We start from the raw sequence: 17,042 nt of genomic DNA, 5'->3' as shown, positions 1-17,042 counted from the left end.
AATTAACTTGTCATACTTAACAAATCCAGCCGCTTAGTTTTCCTGATTTGTCTTCCTAGTACGAGTGAATCATCAATTTTATAATTATTATAATAAAGAGTTGCCTTTGCAGTATGTTCGGCTTAATAATTGGCAAAGTCAACGGTTGTGATGTCATTGACATTTGTTTCATAATTTCTGGCGTTTGCGATGATGTACTATTATGTGATGGTATTTGAGCAGGTAATTTCTGATCAGGAATGTTCGGACTGGGTGACTGTGTATAATGTGATTGTGGTGTGTGTACTGAAGTTTTGTTTTATCGGAAATGGCTTTTTATAAGACTTAAGCAAGTGCCTTCGAATTCATCGATACGAACCTCCTTCGGCAGTCAGTCTCAACAATGTATGATGTACCGTCAACTATTTTCCTTACAAAAGATGGACCCATTTCTCACCTTGTCTAAGGCTCATTTGTTTTGATTTTGTTTTTGTCGTGAGTTTTGTCGTGAGTAGGTAATCTGTTGTTAATGGTAATATTGACCTTAGTTGGCGTGACATCAGTAGTTCGGCAGGGCTACTACCAGATGAACATGGCGAGTTGTAGTACTCAAGTATGGCTATATATGGATTTTTTTTCATCATTTTGGCTTTTGTGAACATGCCCTTGACAGTCTGCATCGTTCAGCTACGACATTGCCTTGTGAATACAATGGTGAAGATGTAATATGCCAAAAATTGCAAATTGTTCAAACTCTTCGCTAGTGTATGATATGGCATTATCAGATATTAGTTATATATTATCAGTTTTATTGTGTATTTTTGTTGACTCGAGAAAATGTAAAATGATGGAATCGCCGTATTAGTATAAAACGGTAAAAAGAGTCTTGAAATGTAAAACATTCATATTTGATTACTAAGCAGATTTCAGATTTTAAGAATAACAATAGATCTATCTATCCAACCATCTATCTACATACCTACCTAACTACCCACCCACCCAAAATCCCAAAACCCCACCTACCTACCTGCCTGCCTGCCTGTCTACTTGCCTGCCTGCCCGTCTGCCTTCACAGCCATAAAGTGCTTTTGATTTGACTATATTCCTATATAGATCACTAGAGATCAGTGGGTTGATTCCATGGGGACTAACCCCCTGCGCAGCTATGGAAAAAATGCGTTTCTCGCAGGACGCAGAACGTCAAAAGGATCGGATCTTTCACTCTTATCACACATTTCAGGTCCTTGTACAAGCGCAATAAAAGTCTAAGAATTTTCCCAGTGTATCCCTACGTACCAAACGGAGTCAAAGGCAGCTTTCTTGTCCAAGCAGACAGTGTAAGCATTGCTTACACTTTCAAATTGATGGTAATTCGTCTCTTGAAGGTTAAACGAGGTAGTTATACAACTGAGGTATTTATGGAATATTTATGCGAAAAGCTACAGAAACAAGCTCAGTAGCAAAAAGGTTAAACATAAACCAGGTTTAATGGCACTGGGTAAACGCCAAAGACATAGAACATAAAATCACAAACAAATAACGTGGAAGATCAGTACAAAACTCCATAAACAGCACAGTGCATACATACTATTGCTGCTTTGGACACCTTGCTGCTGAGCTGATGGAAATTGTTGACTGTACAGATTGATACCTGTGTATAAAGAAGTATAGTTTCAAACAATTTACAAGAAGCGGTATTAATGAAATCAGCCAATAACTGCTTGGACATGTTTTGTCTTTTCCTTTCCCTTGCAGAGTGGTACTAAAATAATATATGGGATAATATTGCATTAAATAGCTGAACTAGCGCCTCTTGAATGATTTGTCCTCCCTTAATTACGTGCTCGTTGTCGATCCCCGGCGATTTCTGTGTTTTTGTAGCTTATGGGACTTCAGTCAATGTGATTGTAATGTTTAAATGTTTGTGTATATAGTTCATTGTCGTTTGGGCGCTTGCCTTTCGCATCTTTGAAATTTCGACTATTGGGCTTATCCCTGTAGTTATTTCTTGTATTATTAAAAACAAAAAAAGAAAACTTTGTAACGAGCCGAACCCAAGTTGTTTATGAATTTAGTACCTACGTCAGGTTTCAAATATTGGTGTAATTAAAAAAAAAAACTGTTTCGACCTGTGCTGGACATAGACATATTTTGATTAAAATTGAATCTCAAATGCTCAGAGTTAATTACATGTAAATGTGGTATGCCGTGAGAATGAGTTGGAGTGCGTTTTCATTGACATTGAGTGTTTGATAGTACTTCTTGAGAGTAATACTTATGGTAAGTACATCTCAATGACAGTCACGTGATTATATAGTATAATACAAGTGGACATCATCTCATCGCTTGTAAAATCAGAGTTTTTAACTCTTCCTGCCTCATGTTTAAAAATCGTCATTTAAGATTTCGTGCAAAATGGCGACAAGGTCATTGAAGGATATTGCTACTATTCTCATTCTCCTGGTGGCTTACGGTAAGTTATAATATACATGTATAATTCGAATGTTTCTAAAATCACAAAACGATGACGAGGTTAATACAAACATGTCAAATGTAATTCATAATTCTCCGGTTTCTTACGTAACGAGTATTGCTAATATTGATCGCTATAGCGATGGAACTCTCCTGCTGAAATCGGCGTACATGACATTTTGTCATTACTCTTATACTGGCCACATCACCGAATAACCAGTAATAAAATGCATCTAAGTAAAACGCTCCACATTAAATCGAGGTTTTGTATTTATTCAACTTTTCTCAATTTACTTTAAATTGGTTTGTCCTTTTAGAAAGACTTTCACATAACAATATAATTGTGATGTGTTGTAATTGCTTAACAAAAATTAAAGAATTTTGAAGCTGTTCTTCTATAGTAACCCTACTACAATATTTCCATATCCAGGTGTTCTCTTGGGTTGGATTGTTTAAACTTTGATTTTGAATGGAAGTTATTTGATGAAAAAGTATTTCTAGATACAATTATATAGCTATAAACAAGGTTCGTAAAAGTTTCTTAATATCAAGTGAGTGGCACAATTCAAACTTTCAAAACCTAGATTAATCCCAAGGAAGATCGAAATACATATTATAAATATTCAGAAACATTAGTTCTGAAAAGCGATCCGATGATACGTGCATTGGTGTGATGGGCCCTGTACATTTCTCGGGACGTGTCTCCTTATATCTCTCTGTTTCTCTCTCTCCCTCTTTTCTCTCCCTCCCTTCCCCATCTCTCTCTCTCTCTCTCTCTCTCTCTCTCTCTCTCTCTCTCTCTCTCTCTCTGTCTCTCTCTCTCTCTCTCTCTCTCTCTCTCTCTCTCTCTCTCTATCTCTCTCTCTCTCATTCTCTCTCTTTCTTTCTGTCCCTCCCTCACCCCCCCCCCCCAACCTCTCTTTCCCTCCGTCCCTATCGATCTCTTCCTCTCATCTCTCTATCTCGCTTTCGCTCCCCCCTTTTTCTCTATCTCTGTCTCTCTCTCTCGCTCTCCTCCCTCTCTCTCTTTCTCTCCCTCCGTCCCCATCTCTCCCTGTCTCTCTCCGTCCCCCCTCTCTCTCTCTCTCACCAACAAAACCGCTAAACACAGCTTCAACAATTATGACGTTAATGCAAATGTTTTACGAGTTAAAATGAAGTTCGTTACTTTTTAAACTCGTATAATATCAAATGTGAATATTATTTGTATAATGATTGATTAAACAGCATTTCAGTTTGATCAATATTCACATAAAAAAAGTTTTATGCAGATGGGTTTGCGCTAAAAAAGGACTGATGAGAGAAAATGTCATTTGCCGTTTTTTGACCGCATTTTACTTGCCAGGGTCCTACTCTCAAGTTTTTTAAATTGATTTTAGGTTGTCCCTAATATAGCTTTTTGGCAATGTTCTAAAACGTTGCTATAAACAAGGTGGCTATTCTTACCACAATTTATTGATGAAAAAATATCATTTGACCTCATTGAGATGCTTCGCCTTGCTTTGTCTGATAAAATTTTAACTGCGATTAGCTAGAGGATATACTTTGTAGAAGCTATAAATACAAACTATAAGTCCACATGTGCCCGTTCATGACCTTTCGGTACATATAACTGGTGAGTGTGTTTTTTGTTGAGGTTACAATGAATTGTTCAATTAAGACACTGCAATTGCAATTAAGCATACTGTTGTGAATATATGCACATAAAATATAAATATGAAATCTCGATAATATGGTTTGTATTCATGGATTTGATTATTTGTTTCAGTTTTGGAAAGGACAGGCTTATCATTAAGATATGGTTTTAATTCATTTATATTGTCATCAATACTGCACATTTTGAGATTAAGATAAATACACATAGTGTTGCAGGATTAAGTGTTAACAGTCGAATGATATGCATGCACTATTTGAAAGAATTTTATCCAGATTACGGAAAGACAATATAAAGATTTATTCTTGACATGTACATTAATCCTTAAATGAGTATAAAATATTGCATGACCATTTGTTTATTGCTGGATTGAATCGGTTCTTTTCCCACTGCATCAACATATATAATCTTCCGGCTTTGCATGTGATTATCAAAAGCAACTTCCGTATCAACAAATTCTCTTCCTGATTCACTCGCCACTGGTTTCTGACTTTAATAGGACAACCTTATCTTCATGACTTCGTATATTATAATGCATCATTATTCGTTTGATAAACGCAACATTTTATTATATTCTTTCCGGTGGTTTATAGAAATTTAACAGTGAAATAAAATTGACACTCAACCGAACAAATTGAAAAAAAAATCGTTCTCAAGTCGAGATCAAACATCAGTGAGCACAGAAGTGGGCAACCAATTCTTTTTAAGGCATATTCAAAATAAGAAAAAAGAGAGTTTATTTCAGCGTGCGATCGCAAATATTTCACCTCGTTAACATCAAAAGTAAATCAAAGTGCTGAAAGCACTGATGGACTAGGGCTTCATTCAGGGGAATGTTGACAACCATGTTCTAAGCATTGACAAAATCGGCTCACATCACAAGGGGTCACTGTTTGATGGGCTAGCTTAAACTTTAGACTAAAACTATTTGCAAGCTGCAAAGGTTATTTGAAAAATCTAGTTAAGTGTGCGTAGAGTGAGGAGGGTGTGTGTGTGTGGGGGGGGGGGGGCTAAAGCGTTAATTCAGATAAAGTCATAGTTCTTTTGAATTTCTCAAAGTCGTTAAACAGACTTGTACAAATTAATTTACGTGGTTGGCACACATACCTCTTTAATTTGATCAAATCCTTTTATATCAAAGGTCTGTTATTTGAGTTTCAGAGAAGATTTTCAATGATGTAATTATATACTATATAGAAAACCTGGCACCTCTTTTTCAGGGGAGCTTTAAACCACAGGGCTGTACTTTGAACAATCTTTGTAAAATACATTGTACACCTATGTCAGACTACACAATGCTATTAGGAAGTAGTTTTTATTTAAAAAGTGAAGAATTATTTTCTCCCTCTTAATTTGTGCTTGGTATTCAATTCATATAACATGTTACCATGATAACTAAGTGCTTTTGATGAATATCGTTTTTAAAGTATGAAATATTGAAATGTCTTTTAAATACTTTGACCATCAAATTTCACTGCTAGTGAGAATGGAATACCAAACATAATTTTATTCTTTATTATATACCCATCATCAATCCACATGCAATACATATCACAAAATACTTTAACCCATATTCCGCTCCAGTGCAATACGGCCATATATACCACTCTTGTGACGTCAAGTCATAACAAGTATGTTGCGCAATATTAAATTGACGTCATTAAAGCAATGAGTGCATCCTTAAAATGAAATTTATTATGCAAAGATGTGGCTTCTAAGTGATCTTATCAGTAATGTGTATAATAAAAGGGTTATTAGTACTGCGTTTTGATCCGGATATGGCCGAATGTCATATTTGATTCTGGTAGTTTTTTTTGTAGATTTTGATTTTACTCGGCTTGTGCCTTGTGAAATCCAAATCTGCAAAAATCTACTTGAGTTGAATACAACCTCCTGGATCAAAATGCAGTACTTATAACCCTATTATGTACAAAACAAGTTACCCCGTGGACAGATCATCTTTAACCCACATGGCCATTGTAACTTTGAACAATCATTGTAATAGTCAACTACATACAAGATGCTTAAGGAAGTATTTTGGAAAAATTAAGAATTATTTTCTCCGTTTGTATGCATTAGATAACTCAATAAATGCAGCAGTTGGCCATTCTTGTATTGTCCTCTGTCACTGTCATGAACGCTCCCTATCTCAATAGATTCAAAAGGTTGTAGGTTCGTGATTCTCCTGGTCCAATATATCATATGTCATTTAGATGGCAGATTTTTATATGAAAGTTAAAAAAATGATGTTTTAAGCATTATTCTTAAACTGTTAGTAACGGTTTAAGCCATAAATTTTTTTCGAAAGGAAATATGACAAACTACGAGCTGATTGTTTGTCAGCAATCTGATATCATTGTTTGAAGACGTTAACGCAAAAATTTGCTCTTTCCAAGACAAAAAAAGTTGTAAAAACGGTAAATCTGTGAAAGTGGAGCTTTAAACTATGACAGGAATAATTCAATGGAATGATTTTTTGTGATTTCTAGCATTAAAATTGTCTGAATCGCATGCACATTTATAAATTATGTAAGGTATTCTCACATTAGTCACACTTTTTGAACTTTGTGCTGTCTTCTTTTTGTTTGTCTCAAATTCATACAGCATTGGCTTCACTTGTTGTTTATGAAAGGGACTGTACACCAGATTGCACCAAAAAAGTTGTTTTTTCCTGTAACAAATCTAAGGACACTTTTTTAATAACATATTTTACTCTTTGATATCGTTATTGTAAATAAAATACCAAAATGAAAAAAAATGCAGTGAAGTGTCGTATCTACTATGCTATGAAGACTTACTTTTACTGGGTGTATACAGATGTATACCTAACACGATAATATCATGTAATAACATCAACGGCAGATCACGCATAAGGAATGAATTCTACTCGGTAGACATACCTAGTAATCTTTTTTTAATGGAAAAACACGAAATAACTGATATTAATAAATCATTTGTAAACTATGGGGATTATCAGTTAGTAAGTTTCAATGCATTACTTGTACACATCATTACCAAGTTTATGTCAATTTTCTACAATTTTCTTTACATTTTTGCTTTTTCATCATTAACTGAGTACAGCCCCTTTAAACTGTACCTTATAATGTCTGTGACTTATCAAATATTTAATAGTTATGGTCTACAACCAAGATTTGTTTTAATTATCCGGGTTTCAAACTGCATTGTGTATGCGATTGGAAAGGTAATCTTGAAAGCTCACTTAGTATAATTTTAACAAATAACATTCACCCTGCAAGGTACTCATATTTGGATGATACATAAAGATTTGCACAGTCATTTATGTATACTTGCATTTATTGATACAGGATACCTTTTTCAAATCTTTGATTTAGATTGCAAAGTATAACTTATATAAATAAATATATATTCTTAACTTTATCTGAATACACAAGCTAATGCATCAGTCAATTGTAACCATGCCCCCCCCCCCCGGTCCCGGAATAGCAAGGACTTTTACTTACGGTCCAGCCAACCCCAGCTAAAATCCCCGCCCTATGGAGATAATCTGATGGTAAAGTCCCCACCAAATGCCCCCGCACCCAAGGGACATTAGGTTAAACCCCATCCACACTGTATTATCCGGGAAGACCCGGCACTGCGGGGCCACCTGAAAGGTAAAAACATGGCCCATTTCGCCGGCTATCCCCGGTATACCCCTGGATGTAAGACCCGTATTTACAATTGACTGCATAATGATCCATAGTGATCCAATCTCATGCCAAGATGATTTCTGGTCTGACATCGCGAGGTTAGTTATTCTTAAGCATACAAAAACCTGGACAGCATTTGAGAAAGACTGTTGTGAGGTTAAATCTCCATTACTTCACTTTTCCACAACATTGGGTGATAAGGGAACTTTATTGAATATTTTGATTTTAATTTTGTTCCCTAAACGCCACAAGTCAACTGATTAATGACTTTATAGTCGAGGGATTATTGTTAAGCATATATATTTTTATAGTAATTGGTTTGCATGATATTGTCTTAAACAGAGTCCAACGGTAATGAATAAGTTATCGGTGTTTGTTCGTTGTTATTGTTGTTTTCATACCAAATAATACTCGAATTTGCTCAACAAAACAAAGCTAAAATATCAAATAATTGGAAAGAAGCTCGTTAAATAATATGATTTTCGCACATATCCACTGATTTATAGCCTGCATTCTGCGGATGCTTTGAAACGGTTCTGCATAACTGGTGTCCATGTGTCCAGAATATGTTTTCCCCAGTAAATAGGGCCCACTTCATTATTCTTAAACCGCTTGAAGGATATTGAAATAACTCCCCACTAACTTTATCACATTGAAACGATGTGCAGAGCTCATATAGCAAACTCGGTTCCAGGTTAAAGTCACACTTTGAGGTCAATGGTCATACATGACTATTTTTCGTATCCACTCCATCGCCCATGTACCCCTTGAAAGATTTTGAAATAACTCGCTACAAATGTTCACAATATGTAGACAATGTGCAGAGCGCTCGGTTCAAGGTCAAGGTCGCACATTGAGGTAAAAGGCAAAATGACTATAATTTATAATATATCATTTGACTTTTTGTAGTGCCAGCTGCATATGTCTGAAAGCTCTTGAAGGATTTTAAGATATCTCGCGACTAATGTTCACCATAATAAGACGATGTGCAAAGCGCATATTTTAAATAGCTGGTTTCGAGGTCAAGATTGCACGTACAGATCAAAGGTTATACTTATTCAATATAACTTATATTCGTGCTCACTCCATATCTCTTGAATCCCTTGAATGATTTTGAAATTTCTCGCCATAAATGTTCACCATATTGAGACGATGTGCAGAGCGCTTGGTTTAAGCTTAATGTCAATGTCACACTTCACGGTCTTGATTAGTGTTGGGAATCGGACACAAAAAATACTATCGATAATCGTTTCTGAAAAACCGATCAATGATCGATTATTAAACGATTTAATCATTATTTAACTATCTTTGGTCATGCTAGTTAAGGCATACAGATGCAGTACATGCACCAGTTTTAAGTACCAATGTTCACTTTCAATATTTTTGTACATTTCTTTGTATAAGTTACACACTATTTATTCAGAACTCAACTATCTTCTAGTGTTAACAAGTTACTTTTACAGATAATGAGACCACAGACTCTTGTTTTTGTCTTATATTTAGTACTGTATACATGTGTAAAATTAACATAAAGCATGATATAAATTTCTTTTTAATTATCAGTCAGTAACAAGTACAACAAGCAGTTGAATAGTCTATATGTTTTAAACGAGTATATTCTTTCAGAAAACTCAGAAAACCGAATTCTTATATGGTAATAAGTAAACGGTAACATATTTTAAAAATCACATTTAAACAACAAACATGAGAAGTTGAAAACTTATGCTTGAGCAGTTAAATTACAAAGAAAATTTGTAATAAGGTAATGTAGGGATATACTGACATGATAAGACTAGATAAACATTAACTGGCATTCACCAAAAATAGAAAATTAGCCGGCAGCGGTTTGGTCCATTGTTTTTATAATCAATTGTTCAAAATTCACTATCGATGCTCGCCGACGCAGGCCTTTCCGACCAATTGTCGATTATAATCGATCATCGGCACAACACTAGTCTTGACTTTTGTGTCCGCTCCATATTTTTCGGTGTTTTCTCCGGAAAATGCATTTGCATGGAAGACATTAGAAAAATAAGTACATGAAGTGTATGGCACGATTAACACAAGTACAAGTTGCTGAATAAGGATACAAATAACCCTAATTGTAAAACAAAACAATATATTCACAGAACAATTAAATCTGCATTCTTTCTTTTGCAACTGAGTGTATGTGCATTTATGAGACAATATTTTATATTTGTTAAATACGTTTATTTTTTGAAATTGCAAGTTGAAAAATGGCAATGTTAAGATAAAAAGGGAATTGTTCTTGTATTTTAAATCACATTTATTTTTCTATTTAAGTATTGCAGTTTAGTTTTAAAAGTTATTTTATATATCGCTAGCTGGTGCGACTTGCCTCCATGAAAACTGCGCTACATGTACCGACCCGACCCAGTGTAACTCATGCAATGATGGCTGGTGGGGTCCACAGTGCACATACAACTGTAGAGCGAATACCGCGTGTCCGGGTTCATGCCAGATGGATAACGGATATTGCACATCCTGCTCTGATGGGACTTATACCAATCAGAAAACTTGTCAAGACTGCTCCTACGGTTGTAAGACATGTAGAACTGCATCCTATTGTCAGAACTGTTTTGATGGTTACTTCCTAGTAGATGGAACATGTCATAATCAATGTTTTGAAGGGTGTTCTCATGCATGCGACATGTCAACTGGACATTGTGCTTGTAAAGGCGGATACTGGGGTAGTCGATGTCAGGAAAAGTGCGGAAACTGTTCAGGAGGGACATGTGTACAATCCACTGGGTATTGCCAATGTAGTGACGGCTTCTATGGGAGCCGATGCACGTCTGTTTGTGGATCTGGCTGCCTTGATGGTAAATGTGACGCAAGTACAGGCCACTGTCAGTGCCAGCCATCCGGATTATGCAAGTGTAAAGATGGTTATTACGGTGAACAATGTTCCTTACAATGTCATCCGTATTGTGCTGTCTGTGTGACGAGTAGGATGCACTGTAGTACATGTATACCAGGACAATGGGGATTACCATACTGCATTAACAGATGTAATGCTGGTTGTAAAAATAGAACGTGTGACGAGATATCTGGACACTGTGAATGCGCACTAGGGTATTGGGGGCGTACGGAAGCCCCATGTATAAACAAATGTAGTAAAGGCTGTCTTAATGGTAAATGTGATGACGGTACTGGCTATTGTCATTGTATTGATGGTTATTATGGTGATAAATGCTCCTCAAAATGTTATCCAAGATGCACTGCCTGTGTCACTAGTTATACCAATTGCAGCGATTGTAAACCAGGATATTGGGGAGCATCTTGCTATAAAAGGTGTAATACTTACTGTCAATATGGTATGTGTGACCATTATTCTGGACAATGCGACTGTAAACGAGGTCATTGGGGACCTTTACAATCTCCGTGTTCGAACAAGTGTAGCAATGGGTGCAGAAATTATAGATGTGATGCCTTAACGGGACAATGTGACTGCAATCTTGGTTATTGGGGACCATCATGTACAAACAGATGCAATGTGAATTGCAAAGACGAAACATGTGACGCCTCATCTGGGCAATGTGAATGTAAACAAAATTATTTTGGAATATTATGTAAAAATAGGTGTAACGAGGGCTGCGAAATTGAAACTTGTGATTTAAAATCTGGCCAATGTGACTGCAAGCCGGGTTATTGGGGGCATTTGGCCAACCCTTGTACAAACGTTTGTAATTATGGCTGCAAAAATAGAACTTGTGATTTAGATTCTGGATATTGTGATTGTATTATAGGCTATTTCGGCAAAACATGTAACAACTCTTGTCCAGTTGGTTGCGCCCTGTTGGAATGTGACAAGGAAACAGGACGTTGCAACGATTGCTTGGAAGGGTATTATGGAGAACGTTGTTTGCCAGGTAGGTTAGTCGGCACACTAGCAAAGACACATCTTCAACTGATAAAACTGTTTTAATGGACCTTCCTTTTTTATTATGCTCATTTTGTTCAAACTCATAACCTCAGACAAGTAGCATCTATGTATTGGTATTTCTGATAACGCTTTTGTATGTTCAAAGCAACGGGACTATGTCTTTTAATATATTTTAAAGGAGGTATCGAAAGTCAAATCGCCATCCAAAAGCACGTTGTGATTACAGCCGTATCGGGAGCAGTTGTGTCGGTATTTATTTTGACAGCTGGTGCGATAGTCATAGTCTGGATTCTTAAGAGGTATGGTTATGTTTAAGGGATTCAAAAGTTAGTCAAAAACATTTTTATGCTAACATTAATTATTTTAGTCAAGTTACAAAGTTACAATACGTCCGAGTCAAGTCGAATTACTCATTCAAAATCATAAGAAAATGTCTAAATAATAATTCTAATTAAACATCGTGTTTCCAATGAAGCAAATGATACCAAACATACACATGCAATATTTTCAATTCATATTATTAACCTATGTACTGTATTCCAGGAAAAGGGATAAGAAAAAACATAACGGTAAGAATGAATAAATGCAATATAAACTCAGTCTTTAGGTTAGTCATATTTTCTTGAATTTAATGACTTGTTAACGAATTGTTTTTAACGATAAATGATTAATTGTTTTTAAAGTTTTACAACACATTTGTACACAGAAACGAACAATGAGGCGACTAGAAGTCAGAAAGACCGATACGAACAACAACAGCGGAGGGATGGGGGTATTGGGATGTATGAGATTATTCACGTGGGTTAACTACTCAATACACAAGCATTTCTTAAGCGACTTCCTCAACGATATTGTATACGAGTATCTCTCGTTGAGTGTATGCTGAGTCTGTAGTTCCGTCGTATTGGTATTGTTGTGATATCTTTTACTGTAAAAATTATTAACATTCTCAAGTGTAAATTAAACCCTTTTCTCACAATCTTGTCCTATTTATTTTTAAAGGACCATTCACTTCGTTAATTGATTTTGCTTTACCTAATCTATTTAAAAATACCACTGATTTCGACAATACTGATTAACGATTGTGGCTTTAGGCAGGAACAGGCTGTTATGTCCGTAACGTATTCGGTATTAAAGGCATCTATCTATTTGGGAATAGAAATGAGTATTTGTCATGATATATGTTTTATTTCAAGCTGATAAGGAAATAAATAAATACTCTATTATGTATTAGTTTGATTTTAAGCAATTTAAAGCATTAACTATCCGTGCTCTTTGTACGTTAAAATGCATGCTTTCTGTTAAAATTGGCATGGTTTTATAAGAATGGTTCTCACAAATTGCAAGCAGAATAGCCGTAATGTTATATACATTACCAGAAAAATGTGATCTATTAAAAATTATAGATGCTTTTTTTGGAAACGTTATTTTTGCAATTTTGTAGTAGGTTTTGCAATTTATGGTGAACAATAATATATTTCAAGCAAAACAAAACATTTAATACCCGAAACTTTTTTGTCAGCTAATGTAAGTAACCTAAAATATATGTTTCCTACAGAAAATAGTTTATGGATTTTTGTGAAAGAGATCTGAATATAATCATATGTCCATCAAGATGCTAACATTTTCACTACCTATGTGACCAATTATGAAGATGTACACAAGCAATACATTGATAATAGTGTGTATTCCTGACTAACATGTATCTTTTTAAAAGGTTGTTTGAATAATTTTATTATCCTTATACATTTTTAAAATCGTAATACATTATTTTATAGTTCTTATAATAAACATATTGTTTTAAAATCAGAAAATAATATTTTCATCCATTTTTTTATAATATAATTATTCTTTTAAATACTATACATGCTACTTTTTTTTATAATCTTTCTATTTGGGACTTCCACCAAGGAAGGGGACATTGTTTTTGTTGTTATAGGTCACAATTTTATTTGTAGAGCACCGCAAGAATATAGGTTGAGTTGTAACGAGCTTGATGGTTATTTGATAGACATAATATTGACTTTTATGGCACTAAAATTGTTATATAATTCAGCCAAGGCCATGAATCACCACGCAATAATTGAGTGGAAGTTGATGGTTTTGTCTGCAACCACATCTCGATTAATTGGACACTTTAGGAATCAGGACAACAAATAGCTTTTTTAGAAAAAGTTGAGCGTTGTCTATGTGTGCTGTTTATAATATGTGTTGGAAAAGAATTTGATATGGATTACAGTGTGATTATTTGGCATTCAGTTCAAACGTAGTTGTTTTGCTTACCTGTTTTATAATAATTGGTGCACAGCTGTAGATTAATGCATTTGGCTACATCTTTTATAGATTAGGCCTTTGTAACTCTAAGGCAATGTTATTGAATTAGCTTTGTTTTTGTTTTATTTTTATTTGCTTTCTTATTTGATAAGGATGTATCGATATCATGCTAAAGCTTATAAAATATCGTGCCTTCCGACAATTTGTTTACCAAGTTTATATAATTCCCATCTTTATGTATCATACGTCATTGCTTATACAACTTCGAATCCACTGTTAATATGTCTCACCCGTACATGATATTAACATTCATTTTGCTATATAATGAATATTTACATATTTCTAACCTGATGCATTGCACTTAATATTTCATTATACAAATTAAATACTGTGATGCTGTCATGTCGTTGATGCTTTTATAGAACAGAACACTCAAAACAGCCCGAAAAGAGTTTCAACCTCTAAGTCGTGCTCGCACTTTTCTATACATACCCAGCACAATTTCAATACCTTGCTACGAATTCCCAATTTATATAACTTAGCTATAGCCCAGTTCTATATATACCATCAAAAGCTTGTTTTTTAATCAAGAAATACACGTGCTAGACATTATTTTTCATTAAGAATAGTACTTACAATAGCGCTTAGTACAAAAAAAGCCTCCACTGTTGATGTACCTTTTCTTTCTAAATCATATTTTGCATCACTTAGAATGTTGTTTGTTCAACCCAATTAGATTTTCAGTTATTACTAATTTCAGTGAATATTTTCGAAAATAGCTTAGAATGGTAATTCTTCTATGTTTGTTAACATCGGTAGGATCATGTTTTTAAAATAAAGGTACTTAAAGACTATTCGTCCACTAATCGGGAAAGAAACCAGCATCGAATATATATGTCATAGATTGGTCCACGAGGTGCGGCAGGAATAATGTTGTTCTCCTCTGATTTTTTCATTATATTTTAATGATCTAGAAGAAATTGTCTTACTAAATGGCTATCAAGGGATTAAGTTGTATGTATTCTAAATATGTTTGCTATTATATGACGATGATATTGTTCTATTTTCTCAAACGCCAGATGGTTTTTAGGTTTCCTGTTTGTGATTTTATGTTCTATATCTTTGGCGTTTACCCAGTGCCAATAAACAGGGTTTATGTTTAAACGTTTTGCTACTGAGCTTGTTTCTGTAGCTTTTCGCATAAATATTAAATTTTAATAATATTACTTTTTCGTCTAGCTACGCCTACGATATGCTAGTTGTTTGATTTTGTAAGTTTCTATGGTTACCAAAAATTATTTTGTCTGTTTCATGCTCAATACTACTATCAAATATCAAACTATATCAAACTATATCTGCTGTCATATATATGATATTTTAATAAGATAAAACATGGTTGACCATGATTTTTGGTTGATAATTGCCACAGTGAGAAGAATAATTGCCCGAGTCATTTGTCAATGATTTATACTGGTTTTGAAAAATAAACTGTGGAACAACATAGAATATGAGAAGCAGGAAGTCTGAACGAAAAGAAAATGAAACGTAATAAATTTGTTTTGAATGGCATTAGCTATTTAGAATAACGAGTGCATTGAAATTAAAACGTAAAACCCTTTATCACGTGTTTTCGGAATAAGATGCAATATTTCATTTTTAAAAAACATATTTCTTATTTTTACTTCGGCTGATTTTGCCATTCATCTCAATATGTGAACACAGCTAGGGTCGATCAATCACAGGAGCAGTTTTATAAGATATTGGACTTGAATGACCCTAGCCATTTCGCTGGAATAATGAACATTTCTCAGCAGAAAAGGTAAAACAAAACGTTGCGACAAAACAACTTTTTCTGACGTTAGATTTTTTCTCATTAATTCGCATTGAAATTACTAAAACTTAGTGTCTTTTGTTGGATATCTAATGATTTCTGATCCGAAATAAAGAATTGATCCAATTAGACTATCAAAATATTCGATTTTTCTTTTATATTAAGGTTTAGTTGATTATAAACAGTACACAAATTTTGCAAAGGGAAGGTTGTGGTATGTGTTCTTGTGTCCTTTTCAAGTTTACGTTCTTGAACTACGTTAAACATTGAAATGATTCTACTAGATTTGTGTTATTTAAGTTGAGAGTGTAACTAGTTTTTCTCTTTTGAATATCATTGCTTGAGTTTTTGATGTATTTACTTTTAGGACCCATAATACACAATAGACTTGTAGATCAATGAGTATTGATTGTAAGGCTTGTGGTGTATGAGCAAAACTAATAGCGAAATCGGCAAATAAAAGCAAATATAGTTCAACATCAGTGTTTGCGCAAATACCTTCAATTTTTTTATTAAAATTTGATAATGTACCTTTCACAAAAAATAAAAAAATCATCAGACTGGAACTGGGGTCCTCCTGTTTCACGTCGAAGTTTGATGTAAAAGGGGAGATAGGTGTGCTTTATATCGGAGACATGCCTATTCCGTATTATACGCCGCCTGGATAATTTCGGTTATTAGTTAATTGAATAGATGGGATCTTGTAACTTTATCGAAACAGTTTTCATAATCGATCAAACAAAAAGACAACTTCATCCTTGAGGAAAGGGATTTTGCAATAATTGACGGCGGGCGGCGCTCGCCGCCGCCCGTGGCCCGCTCTCACCTTGTCAGTTTGACTGGGGCGGTACATCTGTCAAACGGTAACGTAGGTGTCCTAAGGTGGCCTAAGCGAGGACGGAAACCTCGCGTAGAGCAAAAGGGCACCTGACAACAGGAGTTCAATAAACCTATTAGGGATTGAAAGTATTTTAGTTTTTGCTTTTTGACTTTATTGGAGAAACGTGTCCTCAATTTTCCGAGATTGTCGATGGGAATACGAGCTTCCATCAACTAGTTCTAGCCCCATGAATGTAATTATAGGACAGGCAGATTAAGTCTTTAGGGCTTTGATGGGGACAACAATTAAGTTGGTAAGAAGCGCTCAAGGGAGGGCCTAATAACAGGAAATCGTCCAAAATATGAATCATTTGACCAATATTAAGGTGTTGCTTAGATATTCATAGAAGGGCTGTACTAATGCGCTCGAAGATG

At 34.9% G+C, this 17,042-nt stretch overlaps 3 protein-coding genes across 4 annotated transcripts in view; all 3 read left to right on the top strand.

The window, feature by feature from the left end:
• LOC128238327 (disintegrin and metalloproteinase domain-containing protein 10-like) overlaps positions 1-17,042 on the top strand; it is a 232,165-nt gene that overhangs the window by 52,809 nt on the left and 162,314 nt on the right. The window lies entirely within an intron of this gene.
• The window catches only part of LOC128238324 (disintegrin and metalloproteinase domain-containing protein 10-like), an 84,993-nt gene that overhangs the window by 29,558 nt on the left and 38,393 nt on the right, over positions 1-17,042 (top strand). The window lies entirely within an intron of this gene.
• On the top strand, positions 2,353-16,237 carry LOC128238328 (multiple epidermal growth factor-like domains protein 10). The gene is made up of 5 exons (XM_052954145.1): positions 2,353-2,452; positions 10,122-11,669; positions 11,862-11,982; positions 12,227-12,252; positions 12,390-16,237. Exons 1-5 carry the CDS (start codon positions 2,395-2,397, stop codon positions 12,488-12,490), a joined length of 1,854 nt encoding a protein of 617 aa, XP_052810105.1. The 5' UTR covers positions 2,353-2,394; the 3' UTR covers positions 12,491-16,237.

This window comes from Mya arenaria, chromosome 6 (genome assembly GCF_026914265.1).
Source record: "Mya arenaria isolate MELC-2E11 chromosome 6, ASM2691426v1".
Classification (NCBI taxonomy): Eukaryota; Metazoa; Mollusca; class Bivalvia; order Myida; family Myidae; genus Mya; species Mya arenaria.
Note: the sequence above shows the minus strand (reverse complement) of the source record. Positions and strands in the feature narration are given on the sequence as shown.